Here is a 15,930-nt window from a genome sequence, read left to right on the forward strand (position 1 = left end):
GATAGTCTATCAGTGTGTTTATGTGGTTTTTGTTTATTCATTTTAGTTTTTTAGTATTGTACCTACTGGGGTGAGTGAGAAGGACATTTATGTTTGTGTGAGTGCATGTGTGTGTGCGTGTTTGGTTTTGTTTAAAGGGTAGGGTGTTTCTCTTACAAAATTAATGAACCTAACAAAAAAACAATGTTTAATGTAATTTCTCACTTGGACACTTAGCCCTCCTTTATCTCTCCCCTCCTCCATCTCAGGTTATAATCATTGTTGAAGATGGTAAGAGTTTAGAAGGTGGGTAATTGTATTTTGTTCAGGAATAAAATTTACAGATTACAATCGACCATCCTATCCTCTACCCTAGTATTTGGGTTTTATAACAGTCTGTTCCACTATTGAAAAGCTTTGAATTAGTCTGAATTTGGCATTCCATTGGGCATCCAGTAGTGAGAATTCACCATTCCTACATTTTGGAAAGAAAAGTCGCAGTGAGTACTTCGCTCTTCTTTGAGTTAATTGTATGTATACTTGTACCCTAGTGTGAGAGCAAAATTAAACTAATTTCAAGTTCTTAAGTGGCTTTAGTGATTGGAAAAAAATATTTAACTGACATCTCTGGAGGCTGAAATCTTTTGTCTCTCCACAGGTTTTTATGGGACTCAATTCTCTGGATGAGAAAAAAAGCTCACTCTTCAAGAGGGTCAAGAATTTGAGTCAGAAGGGATAGCTACTGTAGAATTTAACTTGTTATTTTAATTATATAGAACTGATGTATTTAGTGGAATTTAACATTCAATGTGTGTTACAGGATCCTGATGGAGAAAATGCTCGTAGGGCATTGCAGCGAACAGGAGGATCGTTTCCAGGAGGACATGTCCCTGATATGGGATCAGGGTTGATGAATTTACCACCTTCCATTCTCAATAATCCAAACATTCCTCCTGAAGTCATCAGTAATTTGCAGGCCGGTAGACTTGGTTCCACAATTTTTGTTGCCAATGTAAGTTCAAGCTTTAGTCTAAAACTTGTCATTCAGATAGATAGATAATTTGATTAAATAAATGAGTTATAGGTTTATAAAACATTTTGCTTGTTTTATTTATTTTTTATTTTAACTAAAGTGAAACAGTAATTCTTGTAAACTCAAAATCAATTGACATGTATACATACGTATATATATATATATATATACACACACACAAGGTTAGAGTTTAAATACAACTATTTGGATTTTTTAAACACAGAACTATGCAATTTATACACATTCAAGCAGTTCTTGAAATTATATGTGTTGTGGTTTATATTGGTAAATGGATTTCTTTTTTATAGCCTTGATATTTGTGAATATGCAAATTCACATTTGTTCTAAGCATTTGAAAGTCAGTGAAAACAATACTTTTCAGAATCTGGATTTCTCTTGGTAAAAATAGATGTGCAAGTTTCAAATGTAAAAAACAGGTTTGAGCAGTTTGAGAGATGATTTTGGAAATTAAAAAAAATAAGGATAAGGAACAATGTAGATGTAGCTTAAATGATTTTAAACAACTGAAGATGTTTTTAAATTTGAACATTATTGATATGTGGTTGAACTAGAATTATAGTTCTTTATGGTTTTAAGAGTTTAGAAAAGATTCTTTTGTATTTGCAGATGGGGAGAGGGATTTATTAGGTATGTAACTATACAATTTTATGTTAAGCTTGACTTCAAAGTTGGTTGGAAGAAGCTAAAGGAAGTGTTCAGCATAGCTGGAACTGTGAAGCGGGCAGATATTAAAGAAGACAAAGATGGCAAGAGCAGAGGAATGGGCACTGTCACTTTTGAGCAAGCAATTGAAGCAGTTCAAGCAATTTGTATCCTGATTTACATTTCAGCATTGGTTATGAGGTTGAAGAAGCATAATACCACCTTTTTTTTTGGCAGGGGGTAATTGAATTTAAGGTTGCCTGGCTTAGAGATGTGTGTTAGACTTTAGTCTCCAGCAAATAAAACCCTTACTAGGTCCAAGTATTAAAGTCACTCTTAAAACTTGAATTGGCCATATTGTACAGGGCTGATATGAAGTTTTTTCTTTTCTCTCTTCCTACCGCAATTAATTGTATACATGCATTTAACAATTGTGTAATCCATTGTATATTAATGAATTTACTTTAAGCGAAGCCTTACAAGTTTACTTTTTTCAATGGTTGAATTAAAATACATCTTATTGATGAAATAAAACCATAAAGCAAAGAATTGAATATTTTTTTGAGTATGTTTTTTTGAGTGGCTAATACCAATAAGTATTAAAGATGTTAATTAAAATATCAGAGATAGTTGGACTGTAAGATTATTAAAAATTAGTTTGTGTTCTGGTATAATTTTATAGTTATCTTAACTGGCTTTCCTTGACTGAACCAACAGCTATGTTCAATGGGCAGTTTTTATTTGATAGACCTATGCATGTGAAAATGGTGAGTTCCTGTATATCACTTCAACCTCCAACCTCTTCAAATCTTTTATTGGCTCTCTTCTACATTACAGTTCTTTCTGGTAATATGTTAACCATATTATAAACTTTCTCGCAATTAGGATGACAAGTCTGTTCCTCATGAAGAGTACCGTTCACATGATAGTAAAACACCGCAATTACCACGTAAGTAAAAGCTATTATGAGAAACAACATAGGCTTTTTTGGGTTTGTTTTATTATGTGCTAAGCAAAACTTTGTTTTTGTGCCTACATCCTAGTTTCTCACAATTTGGGATTAGTTTGGAGTTATGAAGATAGTTTGGCACTATTGATTAGGAAGACTGTTGTGTGCCATTTTTATTTTCTTTTTGGTAACTTTTCCTGACTGATCAGCAATACATTTAAAAATGTTTGATAAATGTATACACTTGAAGGAAAAAAAGTCCTCTCTCATTGCGCCATCTGTGGGTAACCTCGTTATAACATTTTTATGTATTTTCTTCCAGCCTTCTATGTATATTTTTTACATAGTTGGGAACAAAAATAATTTTGAATTATTTTTTGTTTAACATTAGAGTACAAGCATTTTCTCATGTTGAAAATTATTTTCAAATATTTTTATTGGTAGTATAATAGTCTTAACATATAGATGTTCCGTAACTATTTCGCTGTTCTGTATTTTAGGTGTTTTAACTTTTATTTCCTTTTGAGTAACCATAGAGTAACACATGCCTTTTTGTTCACAAATCTTTGTAATGTTTTTGGGTACTTCCTTCAGACAGATATTCTGAAGTAGATTTACAGTTCTCATGGGTTAGTATTATCAAATTGTTTTCCAAATGACTATAACAGTGTAATATACTTATTGTATTATGTGTCTCAGTGTCTCCTTTGAAAAGTGGGGACAATAATGGTGTCTACTTTGTGGGGTTGACATGAGTATTACGTGAATTAATATATGTAAAGCACTTAGAATCGTTTTGCAAAAACACTCAGTAAATATTAGCTATTGTTTTTACTATTTCACTGCATCTTCTCTGGTTTTAAAGTATTTTATAAGAAATCTTAAATATACAGACAAAAGTAAAATTACTCATATAGTTATCATATGCCATATTTGTAGTAGATTTTTTTCTTTAAAATAAATAAAATTTTACAGGTAAAATGGAGCTTCCCCGTCTCCCTTGCCCATCTTTCAACTTATGCCTTACCCAGAGGAAACAACTTATGGATAGAGTATTTATCATTTAGGTTTTAATAATTTGACTGCACATTTGTACATCCATAAACATAGGGAATTGTTTTGTTGGATTTAAAATTTTGTTTGAGTGATATCATAATGTATTATGTAACTTGCTTTTTTTGTTTAAAATTGTTTTTGAGATTCATTTATGTTGATAGATGTAGCTCTAGTTTCTTCATTTTAACTGCTGATACCACATTTTGTACATTTTTCTGTTTTTTAGGTTATTTTAAATTTTAGTTATTGTGTATTAAGTTGGAAACTATTTGCTCTTTTTTATCAGAATTATATATTCTCTTTATATTTGCTAGAAATTATGTATAAAACTGGCCTTCATCTGTTGTTTCTGGGAAGTTTTTAACTACTGATGGCTTATATTTTCTATCGTTTTTTGAGTCAATTTTTTTAATTTCTATTTTCTAAGGATTTTTTCTATTTTGTTCATTTTCAAATATTTTGCATAAAATTATCTCTAAGTTTTGCTACATCTGTGGTTCTGTTTTAAAATTCTGAATGTTTACAATTTTAATTTTTTCTTGGTTAATTTTGTTAGAAATTTGTCAGTTTTAATGGTGTATTCAAATAACTGAATTTGAATGTTTTGTATTTTTAATTTCTGCTCTTAGCCTTATTATTTTTTTCCTTCTCTTTATTGGGGTTTAGTTTGTTTTTGTCCTAACTCCTTAAGTTGAATGCTTACTTCAAATTGGTAGCTTTTCCTTTCTAATATAAGCAGTTATGACTATAAAGTTACTACATGGGTTTTGCTATGGAGCATTTTATGTTGGGTCAGTTTTAGAGTATTTAAAATTACCATTATGGGCTGGGCATGGTGGCTCACACCTGTAATCCCAGCACTTTGGGAGGCTGAGGCAGGTGGATCACTTGAGACAAGGAGTTCGAGATCAGCCTGGCCAAAGTGGCGAAACCCCATCTCTACTAAAAATACAAAAAAAAAAGTAGCCAGCACGGTGGCGCATGCCTGTAGTCTCAGCTACTCAGGAGACTAAGGCAGGAGAATTGCTTGAACCTGGGAGGCAGAGGTTGCAGTGAACTGAGATTGTGCCACTGCACTCCAGCCTGGGTGACAGAGGGAGACTCTGTCTCCAAAAAAAAAAAAAAAAAAAATCACCATTATGATTTCTTATTGAGCCATGTATTATTTGAAAATAGAAGTTTTCAATTTCCAAATGTATGAGTTTTTTTTTTCTTTGTACTTTTTCGTTTCAATCTAGTCAGAGAACATGGTTTATATGTGAGTGTGATTCTTTGGAATTAATTTGGACTTATGGATGGCCTACCCTATGGCACATTTTTCTTAGTATTCTGGGTATAGTTGGTGAGTGCAGTGATCTATATATGTTAATCAAATCAAGTTTGTTAATCATTTTAATTGTCTTAGATCCTTACTAATAATTTTTTCTGCTGTAACACTGTTTATTTTATNAAAATAGAAGTTTTCAATTTCCAAATGTATGAGTTTTTTTTTTCTTTGTACTTTTCGTTTCAATCTAGTCAGAGAACATGGTTTATATGTGAGTGTGATTCTTTGGAATTAATTTGGACTTATGGATGGCCTACCCTATGGCACATTTTCTTAGTATTCTGGGTATAGTTGGTGAGTGCAGTGATCTATATATGTTAATCAAATCAAGTTTGTTAATCATTTTAATTGTCTTAGATCCTTACTAATAATTTTTTCTGCTGTAACACTGTTTATTTTATTATCTTATGTGTCTAGTAAAATTGCCCAGTAGAATAGTGGATTTCTCTACTTTTCTTGTTTTACTTAAATATTTTAAGCTAGCTTAGTAGGTACATCTAGATTAGAATTGATATATTTTCCTAGTGAATCAAAAATTTTATAGGGTGATTTTTTTCTCTAGTAATTCCTTTGAGTCTTTGGTCTAATTTTAATGTGAGTAAGGCAGCTTTATTTTGTTTTGTACTTGCCTGGCACATTTTTCCTATTTTTTTACTGTTTTAGGCACACCCCTTATAAACAGTGTTATTGCTGGGCTTAGATAGACTTTTTAAAAAACTCACTTCGATAGTTTTTTCCCCATAAAATTGAAGAGTTCAGTTTCTTCACATGTATTGGTTCGTTTGGATTAATTTCCATTATATTATTTTGTGTCTTATTTTCTGTCTTACAAATACTTATTTTCTCCTATCTTGGATTGTTCTGGATATTTTAATATTTCTATGAAGCCTGAAGTTAATGTAATTATTCTTTTATGTAATAGTAGACTGACCTTTTGATACAGTCACTTTCCTACTGAATTATACTATCATTGCTCAGCGTTTTAGTTCTGTATTATTAGTTCTGTACTATTTTTTTTTCTGTCCTGCAAATTAGACAATGTTATTTACCATTTTCTTGTGTCATCGCTCCTCTGCTTTTATGGACTCTGGCACTAATTTTTTTCCTCTGAACCATATATGTTAGAAGCTCTTTTAAATGAGGATCTTTTATTTGTAAATTCTCTCAATTTTGGTTTTTAAATGTCTTCAAAGACAGTTTAACTTGTTGTATAGTTTAAGATTGATAATTATTTTCTCTAAGCACTTTGAAAGTATTCTACAGTCTTCATGTTTACACTGTTGCTATTAAAGTCAGCTATTTGTTGAATCGTCCTTTCTTTATAAGTAATCTGTCCTTGTAGCTGATTTTAAGACTTTGGTCTTTGTTGTGCAGTTTGACAACAAAGACTCAAGTTTTAAAATCAGCTCCATGTCATTATGCAAGTAACCTAAGGTCTCAAAAATTTCCTCTTTTATGGATAATAGATGTGGAAACACTTAAGGTGCCATATAAGTATAAATAAATATTTATATCAATGAGAAAACTAGGTAATGTAATATTTGCCTTATTCAATGTTATACTTTTATGGTTATTGACTTTTAGTTTGATTTGAACCATTTAAAAAGTAATTATCAAATTTTAAGTGGGTCTACAAATTTGGGCAAGATGCTCATTTTCAGATATGTGTGCCGTATATAAGGTGATAAGATATTACTCAAAATCCTCTAGGTATTTTATTATGCCTTTCAGTGCACCTTTAAGTGGGGTATAAGGTGTACTTTATAGTATATCATGTTTTATTTCATAAAACACTTCTCATTAATAAATGGTTTTATAGTCGGGCTTCAGTGTGCTACTTTCTAGATAAAAACAAGAACCAGTGCTCTTACTTGAAAATTTGCAGAAATTGTAGAGATACTACTACAGGTATATAGCTCTTTAAAAAAGTTTATTGCCAATTAGTTAATCATATATGGATCTTGGTAATAATTGTTCTCATTTTTGTTTTAGGTGGTCTTGGAGGCATTGGGATGGGACTTGGTCCGGGTGGACAGCCTATTAGTGCCAGCCAGTTGAACATAGGTGGAGTAATGGGAAATTTAGGTCCAGGTGGTGAGTATTCTAACTTTCTTTTTTCTTTTTAAATGATACATATGCTAGCTAATAAAGCCTCCATTGATGTGGTCTGTAATAATGTTTAAAGGACTCTAATTAATAGTCAGATATGTATGATGTCACTTGATTCTGAAAAAGGGATGAAACCTTGAGCACAGCTGACATGAAAGAGATAGGCAGAAGTCAGGAGAGTTTCTTTGGGGCCAGCTGTGTTGTAGCTAGCCTTTTAGCACTTTGGATTTTGAAATGTCTTTAAGGCAGAAGGAGAATATATCATGTATGTACAGTATTTATGTAGTAGCTGAAATGCTACCATATCATAGGCAACTGAAATTTGTTTATCCCGTTGGGAAGGTAGCTTTTCAGTTAGTTATTTGACTGCTCACCTGGAAGAACTCACAGTTCATTTTTAGAGATTGGTTTTAAACTTTGATGTTAGGACCCTTTTATATCTTAAAATTTGTTGAGAACCCAAAATGTTTGTTTATTTAGTTATAATTACTAGTATTTACTGTATTATAAATGAAAATTAGAAATTAAAAAATTACATATTAAAATGATAAACTCATTATATGATAAACTCATACTTAAAAGCTTTAAGAAAATAAACCGTTTTTCAATGCAAAAAAGAAATTGGTGGGGAGAGTGGCATTGTTTTACCTTTCCACACATCTTTTTAATGTTTGACTTAATATTGCTCTTATATCTGTTTCTGCATTTAGTTTTTTGTGATATTGTACATCATATAGTCTTTGGAAAATTACACCTTAAACTCAAGAAAGTGAGGGTAAAACGTCAAATAATGTCTTAGTAGTGTTTGGTGACTTAAGTAGTTTTGACCTATTGAACCCTAAAGAGTCCCTGAACCATACTTCATGAATTACTGGTTTAACTGATGGACTAATAAATGCTATCAGATTCCTATTTTTGTCGAGATGCTGTAGTCACACTTTAAATTATGAGGCTCATTATCATAATCATTCTGATCCAAACAAGTTTTCTCCCTTAGCCTTAGACTTTCACACCTACCTACCCTCTCCTGAATCATACTATTTATATTTTTAAAATTTCTACTGCTCTTTTTAACTGCCATGTTTAGAGAGTCCTTACATTCTGGCCTGATCTCTAAATCTGCTGTAATGATATTTCTGTGTCTATGCTGGAAAAAAATCATTGATAGTAATATTTCTGTGTTTATTGTGGAAAAAAAGTGAATGATTACCTAGTTCTAGATATTCTCTAACTGAATGTTGTGGGGTTACTAGTGAATTTTGCTTTCTTGTCTAATAAATGTTCAAAGAAACCTTTTTGAAGACTCATGGTTAGGCAGCTGCTATGGCATAGCACTTTAAACCATGCCTCCTGTACCTTACTGCTTCTCTAGTGTTTCATTGTGGTTATACCAGTGGTATCTATTTTGCTATAATGCATTATGTCATCTTTTAGTCATAAAAGTAAAATATACTTAAAGTACGTACTGTGTATTTTATTTGAGGTATGGGAATGGATGGTCCAGGTTTTGGAGGAATGAATAGAATTGGAGGAGGTATGTATAAAGATTTGTTTTTTTGTATGTACCCATCACCATTTTTAATAAACTAGAAACTGTGTTGAGAATTCCATGAAAAAAAGTCATGGTTTATTGTTGGCTCATGTTCTAAAGGCTGCTAGCAGAAATTGAGCCTGGTACATACTTAAAGGAAGGTGATGTGTTAAGAAGTAGCTGCACAAGGTAGGATGGATGTAGAGCTTACTGGTGAGACTTAACATTTACAAAATGTACCTTTCAGCTACATCACTGACAGTCGGATCTCAAAATGAATCTTTATTCCATAGGAATAGGGTTTGGTGGTCTGGAAGCAATGAATAGCATGGGAGGATTTGGAGGAGTTGGCCGAATGGGAGGTAGGTAAATGTATGCAGTGGGAAGTGTGGGCACATTTAGTTTTCCCTATTATTAAAGTTTCCCCCCTATAACTTAGGAATGGGTGCTAAAAATGTCTTCAGAAGGCATGTAGGCACTAGGAGATAAGGACAGGCCTGGTGGGAATGGGGATGATATGTGTGGCATGTGAGGTAAATTGGGTAAATGACAGACTATTTTGTTTTTGTGACTTATGCTGTTTTTTTTTTTATAATTTAGATACATTCCTGAATGTTTTCATCATGCATTGATATATTTGAAAAAGGTTAATTTATTGCACAATTTTTTCAGAGCTGTACCGTGGTGCGATGACTAGTAGCATGGAGCGAGATTTTGGACGTGGTGATATTGGAATAAATCGAGGCTTTGGAGATTCCTTTGGTAGACTTGGTAGGGCTGGCTGCATACTTCTTTTCTTTTCTTTTTGTAGGCTATAATTTTGCAATTTGGTTTCTCTTTTTTTGTGAAAATCAGAAATCAATGTTTTATACAACTTATTACCTGAAGAAAACACTTTAAGGATTTTAATATGCTAGCTCTCTTTTTCAACATCTTACATAATTGAACTCTATTTTCAGAAGACTTTATGCTTTTCAATTATTGTAAATCAGAGCACATAGTACCTTGGGAATTTTAAAGTATGATTATTTAAATTAATTAGTATATTATCTTTCCATCCTTGTTTAGGCAGTGCAATGATTGGAGGGTTTGCAGGAAGAATAGGAGCTTCTAACATGGGTCCAGTAGGATCTGGAATAAGTAGGTTTAAATTTTACTAGAATTTATTCAGTAATATTTGAGTGCTTGCAAAGACTTTGCAAGAGTAGTTATTGTAGTATAGTAATACTTTGTTCTTATATGTTAATGTGTCTTGCTATAATCTGAGAAACCTTGATAATTGAGTGAAGCCTTTCTGTTTGATTATTGTTTGAAATTTCTAAATTAACTGTTTGAATTTTACTTCTTTGATATTTCTAAACTGTGTGTTAACGGCCAATCCAAGAACCTTCTTTCCAACTAGGGAATCTGGGGATTTCTCTGATCATGTGTCAGAAACAAGTTTTGCTTTAGCACCAACTTTGTTTCCTTTCTTATTTTCTATAATAGCTATTAGTGACTAGCTTATTTTATTTGTAAACATCTATGTCTTTTGGTAAATGCAGATATAACACTCTTAGGCATCTCCTGAGCTTGAGTCAGGCTAAGGTTGAAAGAGGTACTTATTTCTTTTCCTCTTGAACCTTTCCCGTAATAGCATCAAGAGTAGTTGCAACACTGGGGAATGCCGAATCTCCCATCCATCCATTTCCACTACTACCTTTTAGGCCTTACATTAAGCCTGAATACATGGATTATTTATTATTATTTTTTTAACCTCTTTTGCTTACTGGGACATGTCTCTGAGCTCTCCATACTTTATTGACTTCCTTTAATTGATGAAATTTCACAAACAGAAAATACAACCTATTTAAACTATTCTAAGAGTAAATTCTAAAATCCTGTCAGCTGAAGACATCTACTTCCATTGTATCTTGCTCCTCATTTTATTCTTCCTTCCATCATCTTTTAGCCTCAGCCATTTCCTGTTAGTCCTAACTTCCGTATCTTCCTCTTTTATCTCAGTGTCTGTACTTCTGTTTTCCCTGATTTTATATTGGTTATTCACAAAAAGCCAATTTGAGGGTGATGTTGATTTTTAGAATTTCCATGTTTGGGGATATTATGTACAAGACAAAAGGTTTGATAATGAGTAAGATGGGAATAAATGAAAAGGACAGGAAATCAAGTCGGTGCATAAGAATGACGTAGGTATGAGTTCGGAGCTAAATTCTTAAGCTCTGGCTAATGGGGAGTGATAGCATTTTTTTGTTCCCTTGACAAGTTCTGTATAATATTGAGATTAAAAGTTATGTTTTGCTATGATTATTGAATTACCATGAGAATAAAAACTGGGAAACAGAGGTGAAGATGCTGAGGTGAAAGATAAGCTAGGAAAGGAATATTTGTAGGAGAGTACGGTGAGAGCGGCTTGAGTGCTAGAGTTGTAATAATTTGAATTTATCTCTGTGTATCTTTACTCTAGCAATTATTATGCTTGATATTATTGGAAAATAAAAATAAGGATAAGAACAACTGTCATGTTATTGGAAGCAGTGATTGGTAGAGGATTTATATATTTATATATTTAATGATCAGAATATAATTTTATACAGTTACATATGTATAATGTATTTATACAGTGGCTAGAATTTCTCAGCTAACTAAATATATACTGAAGCAAATTCTGTTCTTTGGAAAGTTGTTATGTTATCTGTATGAAAATAATTTTATGTTTGTATATTATTTAATTATATAAACAAATTAATTTTCCCCTTCTTTCCCAAAATGATTATCTCCTCTTCTTTTCCTCCTTTCTCCTCTTCTCCTCTTCTCCTTTTCCTTATGTTTTTGAAACAAAAACACAAAATTCCCAAATCCCCCTGTCCTTTCTTGAAAATCCAGGTGGTGGAATGGGTGGCATGAACAGTGTGACTGGAGGAATGGGGATGGGACTGGACCGGATGAGTTCCAGCTTTGATAGAATGGGACCAGGTATAGGAGCTATACTGGAAAGGAGCATCGATATGGATCGAGGATTTTTATCGGGTCCAATGGGAAGCGGAATGAGAGAGAGAATAGGCTCCAAAGGCAACCAGATATTTGTCAGAAATGTAAGCAAATAAATATTAAGGATAATTGAAATTCTTTTTTTTCTTGTATATGTGTTACTAATACCTCTTTTCATTCTAGCTACCTTTTGACTTGACTTGGCAGAAACTAAAAGAGAAATTCAGTCAGTGTGGTAAGTATGCAAATGACTGCAGATATGTTGATATTGATTATGGAGGAAAATTGGTTTTAAACTTTTATACGCTGTGTTTAGACCTTTGCCTGTCCAGATGCCTGTTCCTGGATAGTCTTGATAGTGGGCCAGGTCTAATTCCACTTCAAATAAATGAATTATTTCACTATCTTATGACTTAGAGCAGTGCTATTACTACTAGGTAATAACAAGGTTTAGGTAACAAGGTTTAGGATATATCCTATTATTGTTTTCTGTTAATAAAGATAGGACTTGTTTTATTACCTCATTTTAAAAAGATAAATATATTATAATTGTTTGCATTAAAATTTTTTTTCTCTTGAGAAACATTAATAAGTGGTATATTTATTTCCTTGTTTATAATATAGTGCAGTGGATTATCAGCATAACCAACTGAGATGCTGATGTCCAATTGATAAGGGAGTTAATAGATGAGACCCATTCTACATACACTGTATTCCTTCCCAGCACAGGAAACCTAGGTGAGAGCATACAACCCACTACTGGGAATGCCTTGGACATGGGTACATTTTGGTTGCCCTTCTTATTCTTTTATAAACTGTTCTTAACCATAATGATACTACTTATACAACCTTAATGTGTTCCGTAGGTCTGTGGAAGATTAGGTTGTTTATTACTTTTAAAAAAGAACTTTTTATATACCATACTTACTTTTGTTAAAAAATATCTTAACTGACTAAATTCTCACTTTTTGTTTCTTTTGCAAGAATGGGAGAATTCATGTGAGTGTTATAAAGTAAAATATTTTTTGCTAGTATTAATATTTTTCTGCTATTGCATGGAATCTCAGAGACTGTAGTCACAATAGGAAATTACATAAGGTAGCATATATATAATTTCTGAGGTCAGGTAGCATATAGATAATTTCTAAGGTCATGAAGGAATAGGTTTAGTGTTCTGTCACAAAATAACCTTTGTGGCCGCTACAGAGATAATATTATCTCATATTTCTTTATGTCTACTCTTTTGTAGCTTTTATTTATATTAATAGTTATTTGTTCAAGTTTTCTTCCATCCTACGTGGAAACTCTTGAAGGCAAGAACTGTCTTTTTATCTTAGCTCCTTTTGTTGCCTCTGTACATATAGTAAGAGTTTATGAAAAGTTTGTAAGTTAAGCATTCTGGGTAGATATTCATTTATTCAGTAATTTATTCATTAAATCCACAACCATATTTTTGGCAGTCTGCTAGGCACTAGAATTTTGAAGGTGAAAAAAGTCAGATGCCCTCAAAGAACATACAACATGAATTTGTCTAGGATGTTCTGTTGACTTTCTTTCTTGATCATCCTTTTATTTTGCACTAATCAAAAATTCAAGAAAAAGTTGTTGAAAACAAGTTAACTGGTTAATAGTCACCATTAAGAGAAAGCAAAATAGTAAAGTGGCATTGAGGTATTGGCCTTCTTTGCAGGAGTGAGAAGATCTACCAGAATGAGTAAGCAGTATCTGGCAGCAGTGTCTGGCCGTGAATCCTGTAGACTACAGAGGAAAGAATGTATATAGGGTCTTAGTGAAATACATCAAATGACAAGCAGTGGCAGCAAGTATAATCTCTGTTGATGTTGTTTCAGTGAAAAAAAAATCTCCAAATGAGATATGACATTATGTTAAAGTAGAAATGAAACTTAGCAAGATAAAGAGCAAAGCAGGACAAAGAAATGACAATGAAAAGGTGACCAATGTTGAGGTGACTGTTCTTTATTCTTTGTAGTCTGCTTTCCTTTCGAGGTTAGATATGAGCAAGGCTTGCAGCAAACTTCAAGTCTTTGGTGGGCTTCTGGTTGGAGTGGCCTGATGACCTGAGGACATCAGCAATTGCAAGACATTTTTTGAATGGAAAAAGCATTCTAATCTACATAGAAAATTTTTACAGTATTTTAGCCATATAAAATAATGGTTAAATTATTATTCTTTGCTATTTTAGCTCTATCCTTATAATCCTTTTTTGATTATAATCATATTTTAAGATTAATGATTTTTGTTTTATCAATTCTTTTGTAAAAGTCTCTGACTCTTAGATTTTATATTAAGATAATACCATATTTACACAATTCCCTATATCTCCCTTATTTTTAACCTTGAACTACATTGATGGGAAAGAAAGTTATAATAATACAGAATTAAGTGTCCAGCTATTGACAACTATACAAATTATCTAGCTAGTATTAACTGAATCATCCATTTTTCTGCCATGTCAGTTATTTATAAATCTTTTTCTTAGTATGAGACATTTCTTTTTAACATGCTGCAAGCCAGCAATGGCCTCTTGGGCAGTAAAAGGCAGTCTTCTGTTGTTATTCTTCTTCTTGTAAGCCCAAAGAGAGTAAGTATATTCTCTTGCTTGCTTCTTAGTAAGAATCTAGTAGTACTCCATGCATCACCCATAAACAATGTCTGTCAGTAAAGGGTATCACTGGCAACCCCTCTGCTTATAAATTATCTCTAGTGATTAACTGTTTTTGATGGAGTAATCACAAAGGCTGAGTAAATGTTATTTTATGGGTTATATTACCTTCAATAGAACATTTTCTCAACCTTTGTAATTCAGAAAAGATTGCTTTCATATCTTTCCAAATATAACAAGATGAGAAGTAAGTGAATGTAACTGCTATTTTCTAATTCCATCAAGCCCCTGAAGGTAATGTTTTTGACCCTAGCTGGTAAGATACACGTCTTTCCTGTAGCAAAAGAGATCTCTCTTTTTATCTTGCCTTGTATAATTCCTCAGAGAGATGCATTTTCAAAAAGGCTGAGTATAAATAAATTAACCTATTTGGTATTGGACCCCACATCATTTCAGTTTGTACTAATGGGGTCACATGGACATAGTCTTTTAAATGTGCTCCCATGTCATCTGTATACTTTAGCTGCATTCTGGCCTTCTGGCTCAGTATGATGCAAGACTATAACATTTTAGAACTTCAGCACAAGGAAAACCCATTCTCAATTATTCTTGCTATAAACCATATAAACAGATATAACTTTGTTCCACAGATTTCCATTATGTAGTATTTCTACATCAGTATGCTTGTTAACTGCATGGAAAATGAAGGTTTATGGTAGATTTTATTGATTAAAGTACTTGCTGCTTCAAGCAGTTTGAGTGGACTTTAGAATAACTTAAGAGTAAAAATGCAGTAATAGTACAAATGATATATGATGAGCATTCATTGATAGACACTGTCTTTCGTTTGTAAAGAAACAACAGAAAACTTTGCTTTTCTATTCCTTATATCCTTATTATGTTTTCTTATGGTAGAATGTCTGATTTTCCTTTTTTCATCCATGGTTGTGTTAACAGCTTCATGTAGGCAGTAGATTTTATTGAACATTCTTTAATTTGGTCTATTTTTACATGTGTTTTTTAATCAGCATATCCCAAAATATACCCCACAAGATGTCAATAGGCTGGGTTAAATAAAACAGAAAGGTTTCTTTTACTGTGGGACGAATCTTTTTATTACTAGTATATGTAACAGCAATATGTTTGATTATTCTGTGATACTGATTTCTCATGGCATACTATTTTGTCCTGTGGTGTTGCCAAAATAGCAGTCCTGTTTTTGTTTTCTTGGAATCGCACAAGATTATTAGATATTTAACTTAGTTGAGGAAGTTCTCAGAGCATGTAAAAAGTCAGACAGGTCTGATTTTAATCAGCTATTTGAAACTAATTTTTTTCTCCTGAATTATTTATCTTTAGAAAAGAAAATATTTCAGTTGTTGTTTTTGTAGGATCAGGAAGAAACTTAGAAAATTTATAACTGTTTCTGGTTCTGTCCTGCTGGGATTCTTTTTGGGGGAGCAGTCTAACCATGAAACAAATATTTATGGGCTACCATCCATATAGCTTGAACATCAGAACTGTAAGAAAGTTCAAGTATCTTAGCTGAGGGACCTTGTCAACTAGAAAATTTTTTAGGTCATTGCGAGGTCAGGAATTTGGAGGTCTGAGTGCTGATTTCTAAACTGAAAGAGACAATTTAAGAGAAAAACAAAGAAGAGAAACTGTCCTG

At 32.6% G+C, this 15,930-nt stretch overlaps 1 protein-coding gene across 5 annotated transcripts in view; it reads left to right on the forward strand.

Moving 5' to 3' along the window:
• The window catches only part of MYEF2 (myelin expression factor 2), a 38,368-nt gene that overhangs the window by 17,710 nt on the left and 4,728 nt on the right, over positions 1-15,930 (forward strand). The window contains exons 6-16 of one of the 5 annotated variants that reach the window (XM_017872781.1): positions 800-991; positions 1,689-1,842; positions 2,393-2,442; positions 2,561-2,624; positions 7,000-7,101; positions 8,600-8,650; positions 8,941-9,009; positions 9,320-9,418; positions 9,716-9,787; positions 11,531-11,739; positions 11,819-11,870. In XM_017872781.1, coding sequence (XP_017728270.1) covers positions 800-991; positions 1,689-1,842; positions 2,393-2,442; positions 2,561-2,624; positions 7,000-7,101; positions 8,600-8,650; positions 8,941-9,009; positions 9,320-9,418; positions 9,716-9,787; positions 11,531-11,739; positions 11,819-11,870 — 1,114 coding nt within the window. The remainder of the gene's footprint in view (positions 1-799; positions 992-1,688; positions 1,843-2,392; positions 2,443-2,560; positions 2,625-6,999; positions 7,102-8,599; positions 8,651-8,940; positions 9,010-9,319; positions 9,419-9,715; positions 9,788-11,530; positions 11,740-11,818; positions 11,871-15,930) is intronic. The other 4 variants (XM_017872784.1, XM_017872783.1, XM_017872785.1 and 1 more) reach the window with 4 other exon arrangements.

The sequence above is a fragment of the Rhinopithecus bieti genome, unplaced genomic scaffold, assembly GCF_001698545.2.
Source record: "Rhinopithecus bieti isolate Rb0 unplaced genomic scaffold, ASM169854v2 scaffold_6945, whole genome shotgun sequence".
Classification (NCBI taxonomy): domain Eukaryota; kingdom Metazoa; phylum Chordata; class Mammalia; order Primates; family Cercopithecidae; genus Rhinopithecus; species Rhinopithecus bieti.